Source organism: Polistes fuscatus, unplaced genomic scaffold (genome assembly GCF_010416935.1).
Source record: "Polistes fuscatus isolate 324 unplaced genomic scaffold, CU_Pfus_HIC Scaffold10, whole genome shotgun sequence".
In the NCBI taxonomy this organism is placed as follows: Eukaryota; Metazoa; Arthropoda; class Insecta; order Hymenoptera; family Vespidae; genus Polistes; species Polistes fuscatus.
This window is the reverse complement of record NW_025112998.1, coordinates 6,133,557-6,157,196: the sequence shown is the minus strand read 5'-3', so window position 1 is coordinate 6,157,196 and position 23,640 is coordinate 6,133,557. Positions and strand designations below refer to the sequence as shown.

General features: G+C 38.1%; 1 protein-coding gene across 3 annotated transcripts in view; it reads left to right on the top strand.

Annotated features, from left to right (window-relative positions):
- Window positions 1-23,640, top strand: part of LOC122526094 — a 75,364-nt gene that overhangs the window by 44,097 nt on the left and 7,627 nt on the right. The window contains exons 2-7 of one of the 3 annotated variants that reach the window (XM_043649263.1): window positions 3,615-4,367; window positions 4,610-5,282; window positions 19,468-19,679; window positions 19,774-19,963; window positions 21,891-22,499; window positions 22,603-23,519. In XM_043649263.1, the coding sequence (XP_043505198.1) occupies window positions 4,048-4,367; window positions 4,610-5,282; window positions 19,468-19,679; window positions 19,774-19,963; window positions 21,891-22,499; window positions 22,603-23,519 (2,921 nt within the window). In that variant the 5' untranslated portion in view covers window positions 3,615-4,047. Of the gene's footprint in view, window positions 1-1,827; window positions 4,368-4,609; window positions 5,283-19,467; window positions 19,680-19,773; window positions 19,964-21,890; window positions 22,500-22,602; window positions 23,520-23,640 lie in introns of those variants that run through there. The other 2 variants (XM_043649264.1, XM_043649262.1) reach the window with 2 other exon arrangements.

Below are 23,640 nucleotides of genomic sequence, written 5' to 3'. Positions count from 1 at the left end.
TCATCGCTTTGTTATATTATTTCGGGAAAAGGGAGTAGACACGGTGCAACGATACGCGCAACGATACGCGCAGTTAAAGCGATTTCAAGTGATTCAATTGCTCTCATTTTGCATGGTATCAGGCTCTTTCGCTTCTCTATGTTTTCCTGAATGTCTCGGTGTGTATACGAGGATAGCTTTCCATAGTTTCCCGCGAAAATAAATTGAAACAACTGTTTCTCCCAACGGCATTGGCCGCCATCGCGTGCTCGTTTTAAACTCGGCGAAATTAAAGAGCGCGTTGGAGAACTGCTCGACAAAAACAAAGAAAAAAAAGGAAGGAAGAAGAAAAGGAGAACATTTTGTTGTTCTTTTCCGTTTTCATTTACCACTTTCTTCCTTTCGTATTCTCCAAAATGGCATAACTCTTGCGCAATTTTATTCACCCGCAATTTCTATAAATATACTTTCATTTTATTATCGTTTTATTATCATTTCGATTGAACGCAGGCAAGCATTTGTCGATTCGTTGAATTTTTTCAACATTTTTCAATGCGTACGCGAAGAAAAACATGCTCGGGGTGTTTGGTTAACTATACAATCAACTGGTAGAACCAAATGTAATAAAATTTCTATACGTGCACTTTATTTATCATAGCGGAATATCATGCAGAGTTATTCATTATTTCGTATATACAATTATCGAATATAAAACATTATGAACATTTTCTTCGTAAATTTCGAAATTCAAGTTCACGTGATTAATGTTAAGTACCTACTTCGCTTTTATATCACCCCAATCGTTTACGTGAAAATTTAATATTAAATATTATTAATAATTCGCGATATATATACGTAAAAGTAGAGAACGAGGAAACGGAAGAGCTATTGTCCATGGTTTTTATATTTCGTACACGTATTTCTTATCGGAGAGAAGACAATACATAAGCTGGAAAATTAAATCGAAATAAGGGTAGACATTTCCATGAATTTTTCTATGTATACCTATATATATAAATACGAACCGAGAAACAGATTCTTACACTCGTAAAATTTTCTATAAACGTTTTTTTTTAAATAAATTTTAATAAATTGAACTTCAACTCCAAGTTTTCTCGTACTCGTATAGAAAGAAATGAAAGAATTTGTTTTTATATCGATTACCTCGATATTAAAAATAAGTATTTTTCCAAAAAATTATAGTAGAATAGAATATGCGTAAAACCAAAAAGAAAAATAATTATGTAGATATTTTAATTAATCGTTTATTTGTAAAATATTTTTATCTTATACCTTTATTTAAATATTTACATACATATGAACGTAAATTTATTTATTTATACGATACCGATCGGTAAAATCTGTTCTAGTTTATATACTTTTATATTTCATAATATTTTGTAATAATAACAATATTCATATAAATTTAAATAAAAATTCAACGCACGGAGATACGTTGACGTTAAAAATATCGACGGAATTTTGTCGGCCGAGTCGTATTTTCCTACAATAATCGTTTAGATAATATTTGTCGTCATTTTATCGACGGAACATACGATATACGGATATGCAATAATTTTCGATAAAACTATTTTACGATTTCGTATGTTTTAGTAATTATTTTCAACGATAATTCACAATCGTTTGAAATAATAATATCTTCAAAACTTTATTTATTTAACGCGCATTATCGCGTTCGCTAATAATTAAATATCTACATGCATACAAAATCTAAACTTTAATATTGATTAATTTTCATTTATAAAATATTAGAAATCATATTGAAAAATGATATATTTTTGCGTATATTCGTAAGAATCTTTTTCTTCTCTCTCTCTTTCTCATTCTATTTTGTACTTTATCGTAGGGTTTCGTATTACGTATACTTTTACATCTACCGATACAATTTTCGTTAGTTTTAATTATCGTATTTCTTTCAAACTCACCACACACGCATTTACGTGTATGGTTTATCAGTTTAATGCGTCGCCATAATGGACGCTTTTGTTCAACGTTGCTGTCGAGAATGACATGAAAATGAGATGGGACGTAAAATTATTGTCCAAATCGACATTCTATTCTCTCTCTCTCCCTCTTTTTTTTTATCTATGTTATCGTCTACATATATCTGGTACATATCGCTATTATTATTATAATGTATAATGCGTTGTCAAGTAGATCGATTTTTCGTTCACTTTTATCCGCATTTCTCTTTCCCTCTTTCTCCTTGTCTATTTTTTTCTTTATTTCTTCCTCTTTCTCATGCAACCCGTTGATAACAGTTTTTACTATCGACTCGTAAAACCATTACAAAGAACGTCATAAAATTGTAATGCACTTGGTTGAAATATATTTTCAGCCACGTACCGCACACATGGAATTTTTATGCACGAACGTATATACGCGAGTATTTATTTCTTTCTTTTTTATTTGTCCTACTCCTTCCTTTCGTCTATTTTATTTTATAAATTTGTCCTAACTTCGAGCCTAGTTACATCGAGCGAGAATAGAGTTTCTTCCAGGCTTTAAAAGTATAAAACTAAGTCCGTTCTCTGTCAAGTCCATTAATGGATCGATTTTATCGTAAGTTTGCGAGCGCAATTTTATTCGAAACGTTCGCAACATCTGTTCATTCGCATTTCGTTCGATCTAAATCCGTTGTAAAGAGAAGTAGTTATCGTAACGAGATATAAGAAAATGTTGTACAATTAAATGAATAAGACAAAAAAGAGAAAAAAAGTCTAGAAAAGTTAGGAAATTTGTTATAAAAATATCGTCGCGTCTAAAATTGGCGAGCACGTTGTACTCTCTAGCACCGTTGTCCCTCGTAAATCTCTGTCAGAGACAAGGGACAGGACGGGTTCGGCGGTGTGCGCGTGCGATAAATCATCAGCCCTTCTCTCCCTACTCTCTACTCCACTAACCACATCTCCTATTTCCCTTCCGCCCCGACCCCATCTCGAATCGATTACGGCGAATGCGTTTTGCCCAATAAAACGAATTTCGTAGCTTTTGATAATTCGATTGGAAACTCCTTTGGACGAAACGAGCTTCTTCGATAGGGTAATGAACTTTACTTCGACAATGCGGTGAAACCGATTTTATAGAAAATAATATAATACTTTAGATTAAGTTGCGATTCGATTTTCGCGTCAAATCTAAGTTAGAAAAAGGTGATGACGGCGGGCGCCTGCAGTCGTTTACTCTCTCGTTCACTTTCTCCTTCACTCTCGCTCTTCTCTCGCATCTGTCCGTCTATATGTCTATCTATCCGTCTGGCTGTCCGCCTGTCTGCCTCTTCTCTCGCGTATCCCTCGTTACTCTTCATTAACGTCGTGTTTCCACAACTGCGGTTGACACGTGAAAGGAACCAAATCGAGGCATACCTCGACTCGATTCGCGTTTTCCACCAATACCACCTTCATAACTCGCTGATCTTTCAAAAATGGCGATCTCTTTTTCTTTTGATCGCTTATTTTTGGATTTTTCGATTTCAAATATCTTTGAGAATGATTCGATTTATTATCGAAATATAAGGAAAGCTAAAATATTCGTTTCTCGCGTACGTCGAAATATCTATCCTCCGTCTTTCTCTAACACGTCAGTAGCAGTGATAACAAACAAACACGTTTTAGATGCTAAGAAACTCCTCTTACCGGAATGAAACTCACGCTCGTAAAAAATAAAAATATGTATATATACGCGCAGAAGAAAATAACGAGAATATTAGAAAGAACGATGAATTGCGAAGAAAATCTGTAAATAATGAAAATAAAACAACAGCGATCGTCTTAAAAAAAGGAAGAAATAAAGAAGAGGAGGGAGCATCGGTGCGCTGCGAGAAATCGAAGGAAAATATCGCATTTTGTAGGAGCTAATTCGAGTTCCTTGGAAATAAAGGGAAAGAAAGAAAATAGGAAAGCCGCGCGCGGGAGCCGAGTAGTTTGTTAAAAGTTCGGTGTCACGATAGGTTGCCTTCAAAGTTCAGGTACCAGGGGGTCGGAGGGGTCTGTGAACCTCGGCGAGGGTGGATCAACCGGACAGATTGGCGAAGGGGGTAGCACGAGTATGTGCTGCGTCCTTCAAGGTGCCGAGAGAGTCTTTCCCTCGAATAAAAATGGGGGTAAGCATGGTGGTGGTGGTGGTGGCAGGCTTGGTTCGACAACCCTTGGAAATGCAAATGATATTGCAAATCGATCCTCCAATACTGGACCTCAGGATTTACCTCTGGAATCTCTTTGGGCTGCTGGTCTCGACGATGGTATGGGCTTCCCTCAAAGATGTTCCTACGCCAATCACGGTCTCGGTGGTCTCGTCAACAGTATGTCCGCTAGTTCGACCAATGGTCATTCCGAAGATATTTGGAAAGAGAGAACCATTGGTCATAGGTATTCTCCAATTTTTTCTTCGTTCGCATTATAATTCATATAAATTCGATCGAATTCTCATTTTCAAATTTAGTAGTAGAGTACGTCAAATCGTTTTATTACTCGAGAAAAACTAATTTCGCATATAGATTCAAATAAATGTAGAGAGAAAATGTCGGTGCAAAGTTAGATTAGAAAATTTCTAATGAAATAATATAAATGTACATATAATAAGTAGAGAGGAATAAATAATAATCGTTCAGAACGCCAACTACGTCAACGGGAATTGGTTCGTCTATCGCCGATGAAATCTGGACGTCGGCGAACGAACGGAAAACTTTCTTTCGTACCTCGACCACGTCAACGGGGATCGGTTCGTCCATAAATCTTCACGAAAACAATCGATCATTGGAATCGAGAGATGGAATATTTTACTCGACCGACATCGAGGATAACAAAGACACCTGTAGAAGATTTTATCCGAACACTCCAACAACGTCGGGTCTTGGATCGTCCTCCGATCGACAATCGATCGAAACTCAAAGAGAATCGCGAGATTTGCCGGATCATCTTTGGGCGAGCGCGATGGCCGACGGTTTCTCTCGGTTCAACGCCATGAAATCGTTGCATACGATTACTCGCCAACCGAGACCCAATCACGATTGGGTTAAAACCGAAAGAATTTCGAGATTCGGTAAACACCGGACGATCGGCAGATCGCCGGAGAGGGAAAATCAAATTTGGACGACGTCCAAATTGATAAACGAGACCGACGTCGACGATACCACCGTCGGTCGTTATGCCGCGCAAAAGATTCTCGATCAGCGCGAGGGTTGTCATCATCGAGCGCGCAGAAGCTTTTCAACTTCGATCGTTGCCGATCTCGCGATCACGCCTACCGGATCGCACCAAAGTCTCGGCAGTACGGAATTTCTGGTAAGTTTCTTCACGTCTTCTTACATAACTTACGCATTACGATAAGATATCATTTTCGAATAGAAAGGTGGAAAATATCTTTAATCCAATTGTAACGTACATCGTAACGTATATCGTAACGTCGGTCCACTTCCTCGAAGTATATACCTTTCGACGTGTTCAAATAAAGATAATGAGAGACACAGACCTTTTGAGCGATGGATATATTTAGCAACGAAATTGTTCCATTAAGTTAAATTGACCCTACTTAGCGCGCATCGTATCGAGCCAATGACCTAATCGCTTACCGAGACTTTGAAATTGAACGAAAATCGGCTCAACGAGACACGGCACTCGATCCTAATACGATCCTAACTGCCTCCTACCGAGCAAAATAGCTCAAATGTATTACCGCTACGATATATATCGTAACTACAAATGTATATATTCGGTATGTAGACGAGAACGCGAAAGAGAAGAGGTTCCAAAGCCACGGAGACTTTTTTATTTAGCATTTAGGTCAAAACAAATCCTTCCAATCGCGTTCAATTGATTTTTTTCATTATTAAAAAAAGGTAATATATCGTAATATATCGCTCATTTAATTTCGATAAACTTTTGAAAATTCCAATGTTTCAGTGGTCGCGCAAAAAAAAAGGAGAAAGAAATATCGACGCGAATCGCGTACGTTGGAAATATGGAAATGAAATTCTTTTTTGACGCGCAATAAAATCATTATTTCGTTTTAATGAACGAAAATATATGTAGAAAAATCCTAACCGAGTTATCTTTCCAAGAATATAATAAATATATTCTTATACACTTGAGAGATATATTTGTTACTTTTCAACGCGAGCTCCGATATAAGGATCGAACCATTCATTAAATTATCCTTTTAATTACGGACGAAAAATAAAAAAAGATAACGAACTTTTCTCTCTCGAATAATATTCTACTTATTTTTGAATCACTCGAAGGAATATTACGCGTAACCCAATTACCAGCACCGACGTACGTTCAATCGTAATTTTAATTATGTCCAATCGCTAAAGGTCCTTCGCAATACACTCGAATCATCTCCATCTTGTCGTTTTTTCTACCATCGTTCTTGATTTTATCGCGACCGACATTTCCACAGTCAATTACGCGCACATCTACACTAATCCCAATTATGATTCGTTCCGGAAATATCGAAGCGCTAAAAACAAATATAGGTGGGGGAGAGCGAAGGAGGAGAAGGAAGGGATGCTATTTAGGAAGATTCAAAGTATTTCGTCGATTAACGCGTTTGCTTACAAATGTCGGATCTATCGACGGCATCGTTAATTAATTCGTAACGTAACATATAGCTATATATTTGTATGTATAGGCATACATGTTGAAACGATTAATCGAACACCGTTCGAGTAGCAAAAGAGTAGTCGGGGTAGTCGGTGTTTCGCAGTAATCACGAGAGCCAATAGAGAAATTCGTTATAACGCGTCGCGGAAATTCAATTTCGCCTAATGCGTTGCAAACTTTGGACCTCGCGAGTACGCGAGTACGCGAGTAACGCTCGTACACGCATATACATGGAACGAGCATTGTCTTCTCTTTTTCTAACAACCAATCGAGACTTTTTATCTTTTTCTTTCTTCTTTAGGTGTAATTATGTTAATTTGAAGTGGTTTGCGCATCGAACGATAGATTTCCGCTCGGTCGACTCGAAAAGGGGCGAATACGAAAAGGCGAGCATGCTAGCGGCGAGAAAGGCCGCGCAATACCACGGTTGCTTCGCGTTTGTTTTAACGCCTGTCATATTGCCAGAGAAAAGCTTCCGAGAAAGCTTTTCGCTTTGTCGAGTTACGAGCCCCAACCGAAAACGATAGAACTACGTTAATTGAACTTTTCTTTTATACGTTTGAATTATTTCGTAACTATTCACTTTCGTTGATTATCAATTGTAAAACTACGTCTAGGCGCGTGAATGTATCGCAGATTTTTATTTATAAAGATGAAGAAAAAATAGAGCGTTGATAGAGATGGAAAGGGCGGAAGGAGAGGGGACGATTCGAAGCGTAGAAAAGCCTGAAACGGAACACGGTTTAAGTGATAAATGGGTTTTAATCAAACGCGTTCCTGCCGTCGCAACGCGTCCTCTCTTTCCCAACTATAGTTATCCTCTATGTGTCAGCGCACTTTGGGATCGCCATTTCAATGAGGCTGCGAGAGCATTAACAATCGAGTCAAAGTCGATAACTCTTTTGTCGCGTCCTTCGAATTTCCCTCGTAATGCGTCTTCTCTCGGTGTTCGGGTATATTAACACTAGGTTTACGAGACGCGTCATTTTGACGCATTTCAAATTTTGTAAGGAAAAGTACAAACACCGTTTGCATTTTTATCTTATCTCTTGTATTGACTTTTATTCAATGGTCGAGATAATTATATATTGAGGTCTACTTTTTTCAAAAGTGTTGAAATATTGAAATTCTTTATGTGGTATACCTATCTCTACGGATATGCGTCAATTTGACGTGATCGTCATTTATACAAAGACAAAGCGATAAGCAACTTTTGCGCAATAAGAGAAAGAAGGGAACGCAGAATGTCAGTTGATGTTAGAGTGCGAAGAGATTTAGAAGGTTTCAGTTGCTTAGTTCGAGTATTGAAAAATAAAGTACTAGAATATTTTTTGAATTAGTAATATTATTGTGAAAATTTTATACTATTTTGATAAAAAGCCCTTCTGTACCATCTAAATATGTCTAGAAGAGGAAATAAAATTTTACAAAACATAGTTAGTATTTGTGAAGAGTGTTCTGGCTCTGAAGAGGATGAAAATGAAGTGATTCAAGACGAGGATGAAATCGAGATTTTGGAATCTGATGAAAGTATGCAAGCAGGGGACTCATCAGACATTGAAAAAGAAAATCATCAGAAATTTGGTCTTCGCAGAAAAAGAATGCGTATCCTATCCGATTCTGAATCCGAGAATGAGACAAGTATTAGAAGATCGTTCCAAAATTCGGGGGCAGTCTGTGATACAGAAATAGCTGTCAATGGAACAACTTGGACGAAATTGAAAGTGGGCGGATCTAATGGTCGCCATCCTTTCCACACAATCTTCAAAGACATCGCTGGGCCTACTGGCTACGCGAAACGCAATGTGATGGAAGGTAGCGTAAGCAGTGCTTTTCATTTGATTATAACCAAAAAGATGATAGAACATATAAAAAGTTGTACTGAAGAAGAAGCAGGTCGTGTTTTGAAAGGAGATTGGAAGATTTCAACCACAAAGTTGCTTGCTTTTATTGGGATTTTGTACGCTAGGGGAGCGTATGAAGCAAATTCGCTGAATGCTTTTTATTTGTGGTCCAAAGAATGGGGACCTGCTTTTTTTTCTAATACAATGTCCAGAGATGATTTCATGCAAATTCTTCGATTTGTCCGATTTGATAAAAAACGGAACGATCTAGACGTTTACGCACCGACAAATTTGCAATGATATCGGAAATATGGAATCAATTTATATACAATAGCCAATGCTGTTATAAACCTCATGAAAATATTTCAATAGACGAGCAACTGTTCCCTACAAAAGCCCGCTGCAAATTCACTCAATACATGCCAAATAAGCCTCACAAATTTGGGATAAAATTTTGGTTGGCAGTAGATGTGCAATCTAAATACGTTATAAATGGGATTCCTTACCTAGGGAAGGATGAAACGCGGAATTCAACACCGTTGGGCGAATTTGTAGTTATGAAGTTAGCGGAACCATATCTTCATCACGGAAGAAATATAACTACGGATAATTTTTTCACCAGTTTTCCTCTAGCTGAAAAATTAGTTGCAAAAGGAACCAGTTTAGTTGGAACTATTCGAGCCAACAAGAGAGAACTTCCAAAGCCAGCAAAAATCAAGAAAGATAAAATGAAGTTGTATTCTTCAGAACATTATAAATCAGGAAACTGCATACTTACTATATATAAAAGTAAGCCAAATCTAAAGGTGCTGTTACTAAGTACTAAGCACACTTTTATAAAAATAAAAGACAATAAAAAACATACACCGGAAACAATAGCTTATTACAATAAGACAAAGTTCGGAGTCGACGTAGTGGATCAAATGGCTCGCAAATATACCAGCAATTCAGCATCTTTTCGATGGCCTCTCCAGGTCTTTTTTAACATCTTAGATTTAGCGGCAATTAACGCATGGATATTATACACAGAGTGTACAGGGTCAAAACTATCCAGAAAGGAGTTTCTATTTCAGTTGGCCAAAGAACTTACAGAAGGAGAAAAGAAAAAATCCAACAACATAGATTATAATCACCCATTACCTAGTACTTCGGGAGAACGTAGGACTTGCCAAATTGGCTTTTGCAAAAGAAACAGAAGCAATAACATCTGTAAAATATGTCAAAAGGTTGTTTGCGGAAAATGTACAAACAAAATTGAGTATTTGTGTCAAAAATGTGCAAAATAAATGTCAAATATTGAAATAATCTGTAATAAAACTATTGAATAATAAAACCTTTCTATAAATATATATCTCACATTTTCATTTGTTTCTTATAGTATATAATTACATTATTTTCTAAGTGTTGGTATATGTATTCGTCTCTGCGTCAAATTGACGCGTGTTCGTAGAGATAGGTATATCAGATACGTCAGTAAACCTAGTGTTAAGAACAAAAATAATATATTATTATAGGAATTCTGATTTGTCGCTAGGCCGAAGAATTTCTAGAGAATTCTGTAAGTTAGCTAGCGATAAAGTAGGGTAACCTTGCAACGAGCGTTTCGGTAATTTCATTCTACGAACTCGTTAATTTACAAGCAGAGGCAAAAACTTGCGTATATTCGTTTCGATGCGAAGGATTATTATAATGCATTAAACACTTGACCGATCATATTTCATTAAAATCAATAGAACTTGATAGTAATTATATCATTATTTATCTATCCAAATGATAATTTTCATTTTCAGTTAAATTATAATCAACGAATTTGAATAATTCACTCGGCGGAATTCCTCGACGTTAAATCAAATAATAAATATATAAATTTGTTTTAGAGAAAGTTAAAGTTTATTCTATTTTTTGTATTTATTACTACAAATAAGAGATAGAACATGGTAATGAAAAAATGTCAGTTCTCGCGTCTCGAAGAATGCAACGATGTGTTTGCGATTATATCTTTGGTATATTAATTTGAATGCGAATTTATAATGATTAAATAAGTAAATTGTTGGAAACATTTTACACGTGTTTCGCAAGAATAATCCATTTTCAAGAAGATGGAATATACGATAGACATTTTGCCAAGGAAAGCAGCGAGTTTCCAACGTGTTCGTTGGTTTAATCCGTGTTTACGTTAATCCTCGTATAAACGACGCCATCGCGCACGAGAATTAGAAGAAGAAGAAGAAGAAGGAGAAGGAGAAGGAGAAGAAGGTACTAAAGGAGAAGCAACCTTCTTATCCTTTTCTCTTTCTACTCGTTTAACTTCTCGAAATAACGCGAAAATGTTTCGTCGACGAGCCGCAAAATGAGTACCTCGAGACACTGTTTCTTTTAATAAAGATGAACTAACGAAATAAGACTTTGTTCTCCTCGACGTTGAAATTTCCAAATTTGTAAACGCTCGAACCGTCGTATCCATAAATGTCGCTAATTCGTCTACCTTTTTCAATTTAACCGATAGATCGTTCGTTAGATCGGTACTGTGGCAAATCAAAACTCCGAAGAAATAGGGAAGAAACGTTTTCAAGGGAAACGCCGACTCAAAGCACGAAACTGCTTTTCAAAGGATCATATCTCGCAAACATGGCATAATGGATTGTATCCTCGATCTAGCTACGTAAAACAAACTCTTCGGATTTAACATTTCAAATAAGGATTACGAATCTTCCTCTCTCTTTCGTCAAAGATTATTCGTATTTCGTTAAATATGCTTCGTTTCTAACGAGCCTTCATAAAAGTTGGAAATACGAGAAATATTTGTATAACTTTTTATCCGTCTTTTCTCTCTCTTCTTTCGCTAATCATTCCTCGCATTTCCCATTTAATATAAACAGAAAAAAACACAATAAGAAGAAAAGAAGAGAGATACCAATAACAATGAGAAGCCAGCTGCATTTAATATAATATTATCGTTATTATTTATTTCGTAAAAAATATAAAAATTATTGTCACATTTTTTCTAATAATTAAGAATACCGATAGGGAATTTCAACATTCTTTTCGCGATTACCGTTGTTTCTAATGAAAAAACTGCAGAAAGAAATGGAGAGAAATATACGCATTTTGGTCGAACTCGGAGAGATAGGAAAAAGTTGATAAACTCGGAATGAGATAAAGAAAAAGTGGGATAGCCTTTCGTAACTAAAACTTTTTTCGTTTCTATGCAAAGTTTACGTCGACGTTGTACTTTTTAATACTTCTCAAGTGCGATAAAGTACATTTATACTTGAAATAATTAGAAACAATTATGACATAGTCTTTGCGTTTCATTTATTACTGAAAAATCCAAAAAGAAATGTTAAAATACGAGAAAGCGCACGAAAGAGACTTTTAGGTTCTTTGTCCCCGTTGCACGCGCGACGAAGCGATATTTCTCGAGCGGGTAGACAAAATGAGACGAGACGTCGTTGACCGAAATAGATGCACCTACGGAATGCAAATTTCTCTTATTTGAGTACCGTCTACGTAGACGTTCGCGACAACGTATACTTTACACACGACCGAGATAGGAATGTTTGAAGATCGTATGCGTGATCCTAGTTTCAAACGGAGAATATGAAGAAAGGATAATGAAGTACGGTAATTAGAAATATATCTTTGCGTCTAAATTTAACGCATACTCGCGTGCGCGCATGTACGCATCTTTTTACCGCCTCTCCGAAGTCAACGGCACCATACGGTTTTTATTTTTTCCGTTCGCGTTACCTTATTAAACTTCCACTCGACGAAACTGACGCTCGATCCGTTTAACGATTCGTTATCGGAAAATGAGCTTTAGTTAACGAAACCGATCCAGAGAATCGTTTTATCGTTCGTTGACTGGCCAGAACGAACGCGATACGCTTTCCTCTCGTGAGACTGGCCAGACATCGTTGGAGTAGGTCAGTGAGAAATCACGTTCGCGCGAGTAGTAGTGGTGAGTGAGTAATCCCTACTACTACTACTACGATTACTATTGTATAGACGGAGTAGCAGTTAGTGGCACACGCCGGTCACCTTTCATTCGACGTACTCTCCTCGAGTTTTCGCGCAAACGGCTCCAAGAGAGCCGGATTTAGTGTGCGGGAGTGCGGGAGTGCGCGGCCTCCCTCAAATTCTCAAATGGAATTTTTCTTATTTTACCGATGATCTTGCGATAAACGTACAACGAGTTTCCTCCGGCGTAACTTCAAATTACGAAAGCGATATTTCTTTTTTATTCTCCTCGATAGGATAAAAAGTCTCTACGGGAGACAAAAGACCGCGAACGATGTTTTCGTCCGATTCGTAAGAAAACCCGTATACGTTGTTATCCGCTTTTTCATTTTTCAAAAAAGTAAACAAATGTCATTAATTAAGATGCTCCGAGCAAGATAGTTAATTACAAGAACGGAACGTTCCGCGAAGCGTTTCGTTTGCTCGTATTATAAAAGACATAGGAAAAAGGAACTCGAGTAATACTCTCCGCGTAACGATAATTGCGCGAGTAAGTATGCAAGAGAGTCGTATGTACCGTAGAGTAAGCTTTCATTAAACGTCACTCATCGTAAGATTAAAAATCGCGCATTAGCGCTCGCAAAGATCTAACGCGAGAGGGACGGAGAAAGGGAGAGAGAAAGAGAGACACCTTGGGAAAGAAGAAATCTACGGGGAGAACGGTCAGTGTACGATCGACCAACGCGTTAAACGCGTTCTTGCTTCGTCTAGTACTATAGCAGTTGGCGTTACCTCGGTCAACGCGATCCGAACGTAAGCGTTCAGGTATTCGTAATACCTTACTCGCCATAAGCTCTAACCGATATGCGCGAACCGAGTTATACGTCGTATCGTGCTCGCGGGTGGGTAAGCGCGTTATCGTTAAATATTTATTTCAAGTTCGTCGAAGACGATTCTTCGTTCGTGGGTTTGAAAAATTGGATCGAGTTCCTTTGATTATTGCCGAGTATTATATAGTATATAGTATATAGTAATGTGTTAAGTCGAATCGACAAATTCGAATAGCGCAGGCTTGACCTTGGTGGAGAAGGGTCGCAGAGGTCAGCCGAAAATAGCGAATCGACTCTAGTTCGTCGAGCCCGTTTGGAGAACTTGGCCAGAGCGAACGTCCTTGGCCGATAAACGGAGAAAGCAAAAGAGAGAAAGAGAGAATCGTCGATAGCGATTCGCGAGTGGTATCGGAATCGGTCGCGTGTCTTCTCGAGCGTGAAAACTCGTTTCGGGTCGAACAGAACTCTAGTCGCCTAGCGGTTTCGCTAACGGCAACGGTATGCGCCTTTTAGACTTTTTCTCTTGATAAATAATATCTCGAGAAAGAGCGAATCGATCCAGTTAAAGGAAGTTGCGCACCGGCGCGCGACGACGCTTTTTATTCGACTAGCTTTTCCAAATGGCCCCCTCGACGATTTCGATCGATCGATCGATCGATCGAAGCGAACTCGGATATCTCGAGCGTACGTGACTTCTGAATCTTCTACTCTCTGGTTCGAATTTACTAGCGCTTTTAATACTCCTCCTTCCGCCATTTACCTTTCTCGACTACGCGAAATCCCTATCATCTTCTTTCTCGGGAAAAGAAGACCAAAATTCGAGAGAAACAAAAACGAATACCCTTTTTATCGCGTTTACCCTCCTCGAATTCTTATACAATTTTCTATATATAATAAGAAACGTTGTACTTAATTCGTAGTTTGAAATGAATCAAAAGAGAATTCCTAAGGGTCTTTTTTCTCGTCGCTCCCTTTTGGTACTTTGGCATTAAGTTTCGATCGGTCGCTTTTTCTTCGGTCGACTTAAGAGAGAGAGAGAGCTCGATTAATGGTGCTTTAAGAGCTAATTCGACATTAATTGCACTCTCTCGAGAGCGTGCCAAGCTCTGTATAAACTAACCTCTCCCCTTTTACACCCCCGACCATTGGCCCTTCTCTATTTCTCTCTCTTTCTCTCTTGCGCTTTTCGCTTTTCTACGAAGTACGACACGACCTTCGCTTAATTACGATGGAATTCAATTAAGCGAGCCAAGACGGTTTGCACTTGGCTCCGATGACGATAGAACAAAACTGGAGTACATGGGCATAAGTATATACGGTTTTTCTTTTTTTCTTATAGAATTTTTCGATCGATAAATGACATTGCGAAATAAACTTTTAATAGGGTGCGTTTTTCCATGAGAAATAATTTGACGGGGTAGGCTAAGATTTATAATCGCATACTTTTGAATTCATTTGTCGTAGGAATAATCTAGGAATCGTCGAGTAGGAAAATCAGGGAAATTCCAAGCTTGTCGGAAGTCTCATCGCAAAACGACCTCGTTCGAGAGTACAAGCGGATATTTTTAAACGCTTCAAATCGTAATAGCATCGATTCGATCGAACCATCGCGCGTCGCTTTCGATGATTCTCTCTCAGTCTTCGCGCGGAAATCATCGAGTTATATTTCGTCTCTCTCTCGTATCGTTCCGTTTTCACTGGAAAATTCATTAATGAACTTCGCTAGAAACAATTATTAATTATATTTTACTCGAAAGTAATACAATATTTCATATACCTACTTTATATCCAAATATTTTATCGAGTCTTCTATACGATAGCGCACTTCTCTATCTCTCTGTTTTCTAAGAAAACAGTATTCGAAACGTTCTATTTTCAAGAAAAATCTCTTTAACGATCTTTCGACTACTAAAAACATTCTCGTAAGAATTGAACTATTTGAAATAAATTTCAAATAACATTACCTATTTAGAGTCTTTTTATAGAAATTGTCTCGATTTTCCTCCTTCGATCGCGAAAATATTCAAAGATATTTTCCAAGTTGTTTCCACTCGAAAGAAATTCGATAGAATTTTGATTAAGCGAACTAAGGGTAATTCGTTCGAGTTCTAATAGCAAAATCTCGTTCGTTATTTTATAAAATAGAAAAAGGATGCGAGAGAACGATCAACGCATATTTTGATGTTTATTTCATTGAAGCAAAATATAGCGGTATAAAGTAAAATAAAATGGGGAAAGTTTGCGCGCGACTCGTCGGATATAAGAAAAAGTGATTGGCGATGTTGATACGAAAGATCGAGTGATACAGTGAACGACGTATCGCGCGCGCTCCAAAGGAAACGATAGATGACATAAATATCTAAACGCGTAAATAAAGGAAGACGAATAAAATGCCAAGGCAGCACAGGTTTTATCGAACGGAACAAAAAAGTCGACTTCCAGATTTGACCAGTGACGTTTGTCGATTGTTATCTTACAAAGGATTAAACGGTCTGGTCAAAGGTCACGTCGAGGAACGAGAAACGAAAGTTAGAACGAAAAGAAACAAAATAAGAAACGAGCAAGAGCAAGAGGAAAAGGAACAAAACGAAGACGAAGATAAACGCGAAGAGACGGAGAAGAGAAAAGGATTTTACAAAGACTCGATAAGAACAAAATCGATCGAAACTAAGGTAGGAGGATGAGAAAGTATTCAATTTTGAAGTATTAACTTTTCAATTTCGGTTTAATTTAGACATTTATATCTGTTATGGAAATGATCTATTGCGCTTTCAAAGATTCTCGATTTTATATACGTCGATGATTATGTCGATGATTATGTCGATGATTCTAAGACAACATTTTTTTTCCTTCGTTATTTTTCTTTAACTAATATCAAAATACTATCTTATTTTCCTTTAATCCTAATAACTTTGAAATTCTTCGAATTGTTCAATCTTTTTAGGAAAACCGTTGATAAGATTCTTGTCTTTTTTATGCTTGACTTTTAATTTCGACATCGTTGAGAGAATGAGTTCCACTTGAATAAAAAGAATAGAGATAATTGAGGAAAATAGAGAAAGAGAAGGAAGGAGGAAGGGTGCGAGAATGTCTAATTAGAAAGTTAATTAAAAGGCACAATTAATTAAAACGTTTACTCGAATGTCTAACTTTTACCTTTATGAACAAATTTATATATACATATATTGTATTTACATTTTATTAGAATAATTTGAATCGAAATTTAAACTAAAAAATACAATTGAAAATTTACGCGAATAAACATTTGCTCGTTTCATTAATAATTTTTCATAAAAATACTGTAACGTAAATATACATATATGTAAACGCATAGAGTCACGGATAGAACGCGTATAATTTTATCTAATAAAAGAAATATACTTAATATTATAGGATAATAACAATTGAATTTTTCTCTCGACAAATATGAATCCGATAGAAAATCGAAACTGGACGATACGCGGAAATACGTAGATAGGATTGGGAAAGCGCGACAACGTAAATCACGCGTTTAATTTACGCGTTCGAATGCACATGTTTTTCTTACCGATTGGAAACACGCGTAGATTCTCGTTATCGTCATATTACATCGTCGGCTTTACAGGAAAATACGGGTTTGCCAAGGCTCGTAGCCATCCAATAGCAAGGGATGTTTACCTACCCTCCGATGACGTACACATCTATGTACGCGTATATATATATCTGTTGCGTGTTTTAAAACGATAAAGAGTAGAACGCGCAGTTCTTTCGGGGAGAATAACTCGAGTCGGACAAAGCGTTCCTTTCAAAGAGAATGCGATACCATAGCTATAATTTGTCGTTGAAAACAATAACGAAAATAATAATCGATGCGAACGATAATTAACTTATAAGTTACAACGAGTCGAAAATTCAGAGAGGGAGGAGATATTTCATTGAAAAATGTACACTTGGCATATATTAGTAAAATAAATGAGTAAGGAACGCGCGCGTTTATCATTCGGTTCGTTTATTTCCAAAGAAATCAATATATACCTTCTTTTTCCCTCATTTGTAGGGAAATCTGTGAAAGGGTAAAAAGAGACAGAAGCAAATAGAGAAAGGAAGAGAGTCTATCGATTACAGCGAATTTCACGTTATTTCGATGCCATTTGAAACACCTCTGATACGAGCCATTCGTTTACACTTTGAATTCTCTGCGTGTACCGTAATCCTTCGAAACCTTTCGAAACTATCGAATTTACTCCTGACTAAACAAACAGAGTAGGAAGCTCGAATTTTCATTCCTCTGCTATCATTTACTAAGCGAATTCTTGACGACTTACAAAGTGTGTTTAGCAAATCGGAATCTATCGCTAATGTATCATTTCGTTTGGCCATTCCTGATCGTGTTCTCCTTTCTTCTTCAATTTCAAACAGTAGATGTTTCAACATTTACACTTTAGCTAATATATATTTTCAGTTACATTCTTCATTGTAAACGATTTATCTTTTAATCGTTAATGTACAAAGATTATTTTTTAGTTTCTCTTTTTCCTTTTTCTCGAATAGTGTAAATCTATTACTAAAGAAAAATTAGAATTATCATCGATATTCAACGGAATGATGAAGGAGATCTCGTTATGGAATATAATTATTAGGTAATGCGATTCTAAAGAGCTGACTATTGCGAGCATCATTAATGATCGATCAAATGAGTAGAACGATATGTATTATCGATATCTATTATCGACATCTATTATGTACGTAATAATAAGTACAATAGAAATTTGTTTATAGAATATTTTTGTTAATAAAGCTCGATCAACGATACAACACTTTTCTACGAAAATACAATTTAATAGATTTCAAAAACGATTAATACCATAATAATTATATTGCGAATAACGCTATAAACGTTTGATTAAAAGTAAAAGAGGTACGTTTGTTTTCCATTCGATTTATTGGCAAATCCTAGACAAATTTATCGGACGAACCAGGCAATTATGGAATTTACGCAGTGGTCGAACATGTTCGATATCAGCGATGCACCTCTCTAACGGTACAGCTGTTAGAGTGCGTACCTAGAAGAGGCTTAACGTTATATCCGTTATAATTGGATCGAGATTAAATTAGCTTCTGACCGTGATTGAAGTTTAACGCGTCAGCCATCTAGAACGCGCGCGCGCGCGCACACCCTTCTACGTAATCTTCCTTTCTCATCTTTGCTTTGTCAAAGATTACGAGTACATATACTACTTCCATAGACCGAATAAAATACGATTGACAAAGTTTAACAGCCGTTTGCCGAATGATACCTCGGTCTTTAACGATCTTTCAAAAGGTTGGAAGATTCCTTTTAATCTAGTCCAAGTTTGACGGTATCGGTCACAGGAGTAAAGTCGATTTGGGAAGAAAAAGAAAGGGGACAAAAAGTCGGGAGGTCGAGCTTTTTTAAATTCCGCGGAAAGTCTCACGGTTCGAAGAACACCTTTTCGAGAATTTATGCGACCAAAGACGCCCCCTCCCCTTCCTCCTCCCTCCCTTCGTTCTATCACTGGAACGGAACCTACGAGAATACGAATTTCTAAGAATTCATTTTTCGTAAAAAGATCCTACGTGATTTACGACTCGAGATACCTTCGCGTAATACATCTTATTTCGTGAAATTTATTTATCTTTTACTCCTTTTTCTACTTTCCTTTTTTATCGCGAAAAATTGAATAACAAGACATAGACATTGTTTCAATTTTGTATCATTCAATTTTAATACAATGACACAATCTCGTGACGTCGTTTGACGAATATTACGCGAGAGGAGGGTCAAAGGGCGAAGGACCAAAGGGAAAGGTGCTTTGTAAGCTAGCTAGATAGCGCGTCTTTCATGCCTTCGTCGTGAAAGCCCTTTGTCGTTCGCGGTTCTGCAATTATCTCCAATTAATGTCAGCTTTTTCCTAAGAACGTCACTTTTCCTTATTTCTAGTCTCCTTCGTCAAATGAAATACATTCCATTTCTATAAGCATTTCATTCATCTTCCTTCTCCAGCTGCAACACCCACGCAGCCCTCTTTCGCGTCGTTATTTAATGCCAGAAATTCATTTATAGTCAGCCTTTTTAACCTACATTGTTATGGACTTTTATTACAAAAAGTTAATTAAAGTTTTTACATTGGAATGATTTCAACGAGATGACGTTTAAATCAAATAATTATCGTATAGAGGAGAAACGCAAGCTCGAAATAAAATCGAAAATTTGCTTTTCTCCGTTGGCAGGAACTTGAAAGAAGTTCATCGAGAGAGACGTTGTCGTCGCCGGTTGGAAACAGTCCGGTTTGTTGTCAACCGTGCAGTCCACCTTGCAGTCCACCACCAGCACCGGCCGCATACATATCGAGTGCTCGGGCCTCTTCGAGAAGACTCACTACCGGAAGCGGGCTCGGACCTCTTCCGTCCCCGGAAAGAGATCCTCTTGGAAGATTACTCAGGTTAATTTCTTCGAAGTTTCAACTTTTTACAGTTTAGAATAACTCTATTCGAAATAATCAAATATATTCAATGGATTTAAAATGTATTGTTTAGATTCTTGAAAACTTTCTACACGGAATTAGGAAAACGCGATCCACCTCATATGCCGGCATGGGTTTGCCCTTTGCCTCTTGGAAGTCTTTGTCCGGCTCATTTCAAACCGCACTTGCAGTTGGTGCATAAAAGTGAACAGGAACATCGTCTCGAGAACATCAAGCCGGACCAAATCTTCGCACCTGTCAGAGTGAGTATTACAAATCGCCGGCGTCTCTTCTTCTTTTTCTTCTTCTTCCTCCTCTTCCTCCTCTTCCTCTTATCGATGTCAACGTCGACGAATACGAGGATGACAAGTAGGAAACGTGCGAAACTTCTCAAGCAGGACAAACCCGATAAGAAAGACGGACGAACCCGGTATCTACCTCCTATGAATCTTCTTCCAACATTTTATAACCTTCTTTTTTCCTCTCGATAAATTGATTTTTTTTTTAATTTTTATTATCGCATAACCATTCGAAAGCATACTTCCGCACATAATTATGATCGTAAATTTATTTTCCTTTTTCTCGATGTAGAACACTCGCGAGTGGAACTAATATTGCATGTGTCGAACGTGATATCCAGAGATGTTCTCATCTTTTATTGTCACCGTTCTCGTGGATGTGCTTCTACCGATAGTAGTAGTAGTAGTAGTAGTAGTAGTATTGGTCGAATCAGGAACAAGAGAAGAATAGAAACGAGTTATAACTTGAACAATAAAGTAGCTACTCGTGACCCAGTTTTGATATCACGTATCCCGTGTTATCATACCAGTTTGGAAAACGATTTAAAAAACGACTTCTTCGATACGCACATTCTCATTTCTTTTTCGTTATTTCGGTATCTATTAAAACTCTGTCCCTCTCTCTTTCCTATTTATGGGTTCGAGATACGACAAAAGCTTTCATTTATTCCAGAGATATTTTTTTATTTTCACCAATCCATTTTACTAGCCGTGCCACGTTGCTCGACGTTACAGATATCTAATATTGCAATGATCATATCGAGATGGAAAAATATATAATATATTTCAAAATTTGTAAGATTAATCACCGTCAAAGTAATTTCTTTCCTGACATTTTCTAAAACAAGAAGAAAAGTCGTAAACTGTGTTAGGCCAGTAACGAGAACGACTTTACTCTTGTATATAGCGCGTGCTGGATAAAGAACAATGAAAAACGAGTAATAGAAAAGGTAAGGGTTGCAGAGAACAACAAGAAGAAGAAGAAGAAGAAGTAGAAGAAAAATAAAGCTTGTTGGTTCGTGAGTAGCTTTTCCAAGAGCTTTTTTCTTAGCTTTCGTATCTCGCTCGAAAGAGCAATTAGTCGGTTAATAGATCTCTTAGGATCTTTCGACAGTTCTCGAGAACGTTTTCGACACCTTCGATGAGAAGCCCGAGATGCGTTTACCGAATAAAACCTATCGATATCTATCTATCCAATAACGACTAATTCAAAGATTAATCGATTTTATATTAATTTCATCGGTCAGCAAAATTGTTCCATTGAATTTTGTCGTTACGTTATTCTTATTTCATTCCGAAATGGTAGAAATAAAATGAATTCGGAGACAATACGCGTGCAACGTACCATGCAACTTTTGCATTTCTCTTTAATTTTGTTTACTTTTCATTCATATTTATTTTCGTCCAAAATGGTAGTATCAAAACGATAGTTTGATGCGTATTCTTGAATTTATTCTTCCGTAAAGGTAGAACGAACACCTTTTCACCCTTTTTTCAACCTTCTTTCGGTACACGTGGCAGAGTTACGAGGTTCATTTTTCGACGTGCCCGTTTCCAAGCGAAGCGTCGCATTGTTCGCTACTCTCATCGCAGCATTTCGCGTTATCGGAGAATGGGACGGGGTGGGGGAGGGGGGGCCACCAGAGGAAAAGGAGGACAAACGAGAGAAAAGTGGATGGAAGAAAAATTTTAAGAAAATTACATCGGACTTGTAGACGTTATTTGATATTCTTTCTTATACGGTACCTCTTAAACCTCTTAACGAAATCAACAAAGAAATTTATCCACTATATCCGTATATATTTATTCTCTATCGTAGCATCGCGTAGCTTTTTGCGAATTCAATATCGTAATAATTTCTACATTCGTCCCATTTTGAATTGATTTTCAGTTGAGCGATGGCACCGTGTCGGAAGCCCCCAGAAGAGTCGCGGTCGAAGGTGGTCCGGGAAGCGGAAGAACGACGCTGTGCTTACGTTTACTTTATCAATGGGCGATTCAAGCCGAAGGTCCAGCTTTGGCGTTCATCGTGCCGCTTCGCGAACTTCGCGGCAGTCCACTTTTAAATTATTTGGCCCGAGAACTTTTACCGAGAACAGCGGCTCTCGGGGATGCCGTAGCTCAAGTTTGGCGTACGTTACATCTGATGGAAGACCGGGTGCTCTTCGTATTGGACGGTTACGACGAATGCGTGGGAGGAAGAGCGTCTCTGGGAGATGCGGCGGATCTTTTAGAGGGCCGATTATTTCCAGAAGCGAGAATACTCGTCACTTGTTCGCCCATCAATACGGCTACTTTATCGCCATTGGTACAAAGAAGGATCCACTTGGCTGGTCTGGAATGGCCCCACGTCGAAAGACTCTGCGTTGCCTATTTCATTCACAACAACATGGCGGGCAGAGCTTGCGAATTTTTAGAAGCTTTGAACGTTCAACCGCAACCGGTCAAACAATTGGGTCAACATCCGCTCGGTTGGATCATGCTTTGCTGTCTTTACCAGGTACATCCTCGACGTCCCCGAGAAAATCCTTCGATAACTATATATCGAGTTTATGTATAACGAGTTTCCATCGATCTTGACATCGCGTAACATTTGATTACAGGATTCGGGAAGTTTACCGAGAGAAACGAGCGCTCTCATGCACGCCGCCGTGAAATGTATCGTGAAGAGAAGCCTCGAGCCAGCCATTCCCTACGAAGAAGAGATTCCAGGACATTGCAGGAAACGTTTGGAAGAGTTTGGCAAGGTATCTCTCGCAGCCTTAAGGGAAGGAAGGTGTTGCTATACCGAAGCTGAAATAAGAGCGCGCGGTGGTGGCATAGAAGTAACCAGGCTAGGCTTTCTTACCAAAGGATTGACCCTTGGCCAAAGACGTAAACCGGATCTCTTCACTCCTATTCACGTAGCCGTGGCCGAATTCCTCGCAGCTTATTACCTCACCTCGGTCGCTCAATACGCGAACATCCTACGAAGAGAACTCGAGGGTCTACCTTCGGGCATCATAGGACATCTCGCTGGTCTTTTAGGGCCGAAGACGCACCTCATTCTTAATCAGCTTTGTCCTTTAGAAGTACCACCTAGATCGGTATTTTCCTTATTGAAAGCAGCTGGGGCATCGGATGGTAACGTTTCGGCCGTTTGTCGATTAGTCGGCGCAGCTGGTTCTGGTTTCGGGCCAGCTCCTAATGAAAAACCATCGGCACCTTTGGTACACACTTCGCCTTTAGAATTAGAAGGTTGGTCCAAGATACTCCAAAGCTCGGCTTGCACCCTCGAGGCTCTCGAATTGGTCTTCCAATTGGAAAGAGGATTCGACACGAGGTATCTCGACGAATTCTTCGATGCTCTGGCTACTAACGAGAGTGTTAAACTCGTTAGGATTACCTCCCTCCTTGGCCAAGAATTTCCGGCCGACGAGGCATTGAGGTTGGCTGGACATTTAAAGAGCGTGCTCGGAAAGAAGAAACTCAACGACTTCGAGTTGGTTATCACCTGCCTCGAAGAATCCGCGCATGACAAGTGAGTTTCATTCATTAATACGATTGCAATATTTTGTCCATATTATGATTTATATTTTACCAACGAATAGTATCGAATGATATTTTCAAATTTGGAATATTTCCAAAAGAGAAGTTACAAA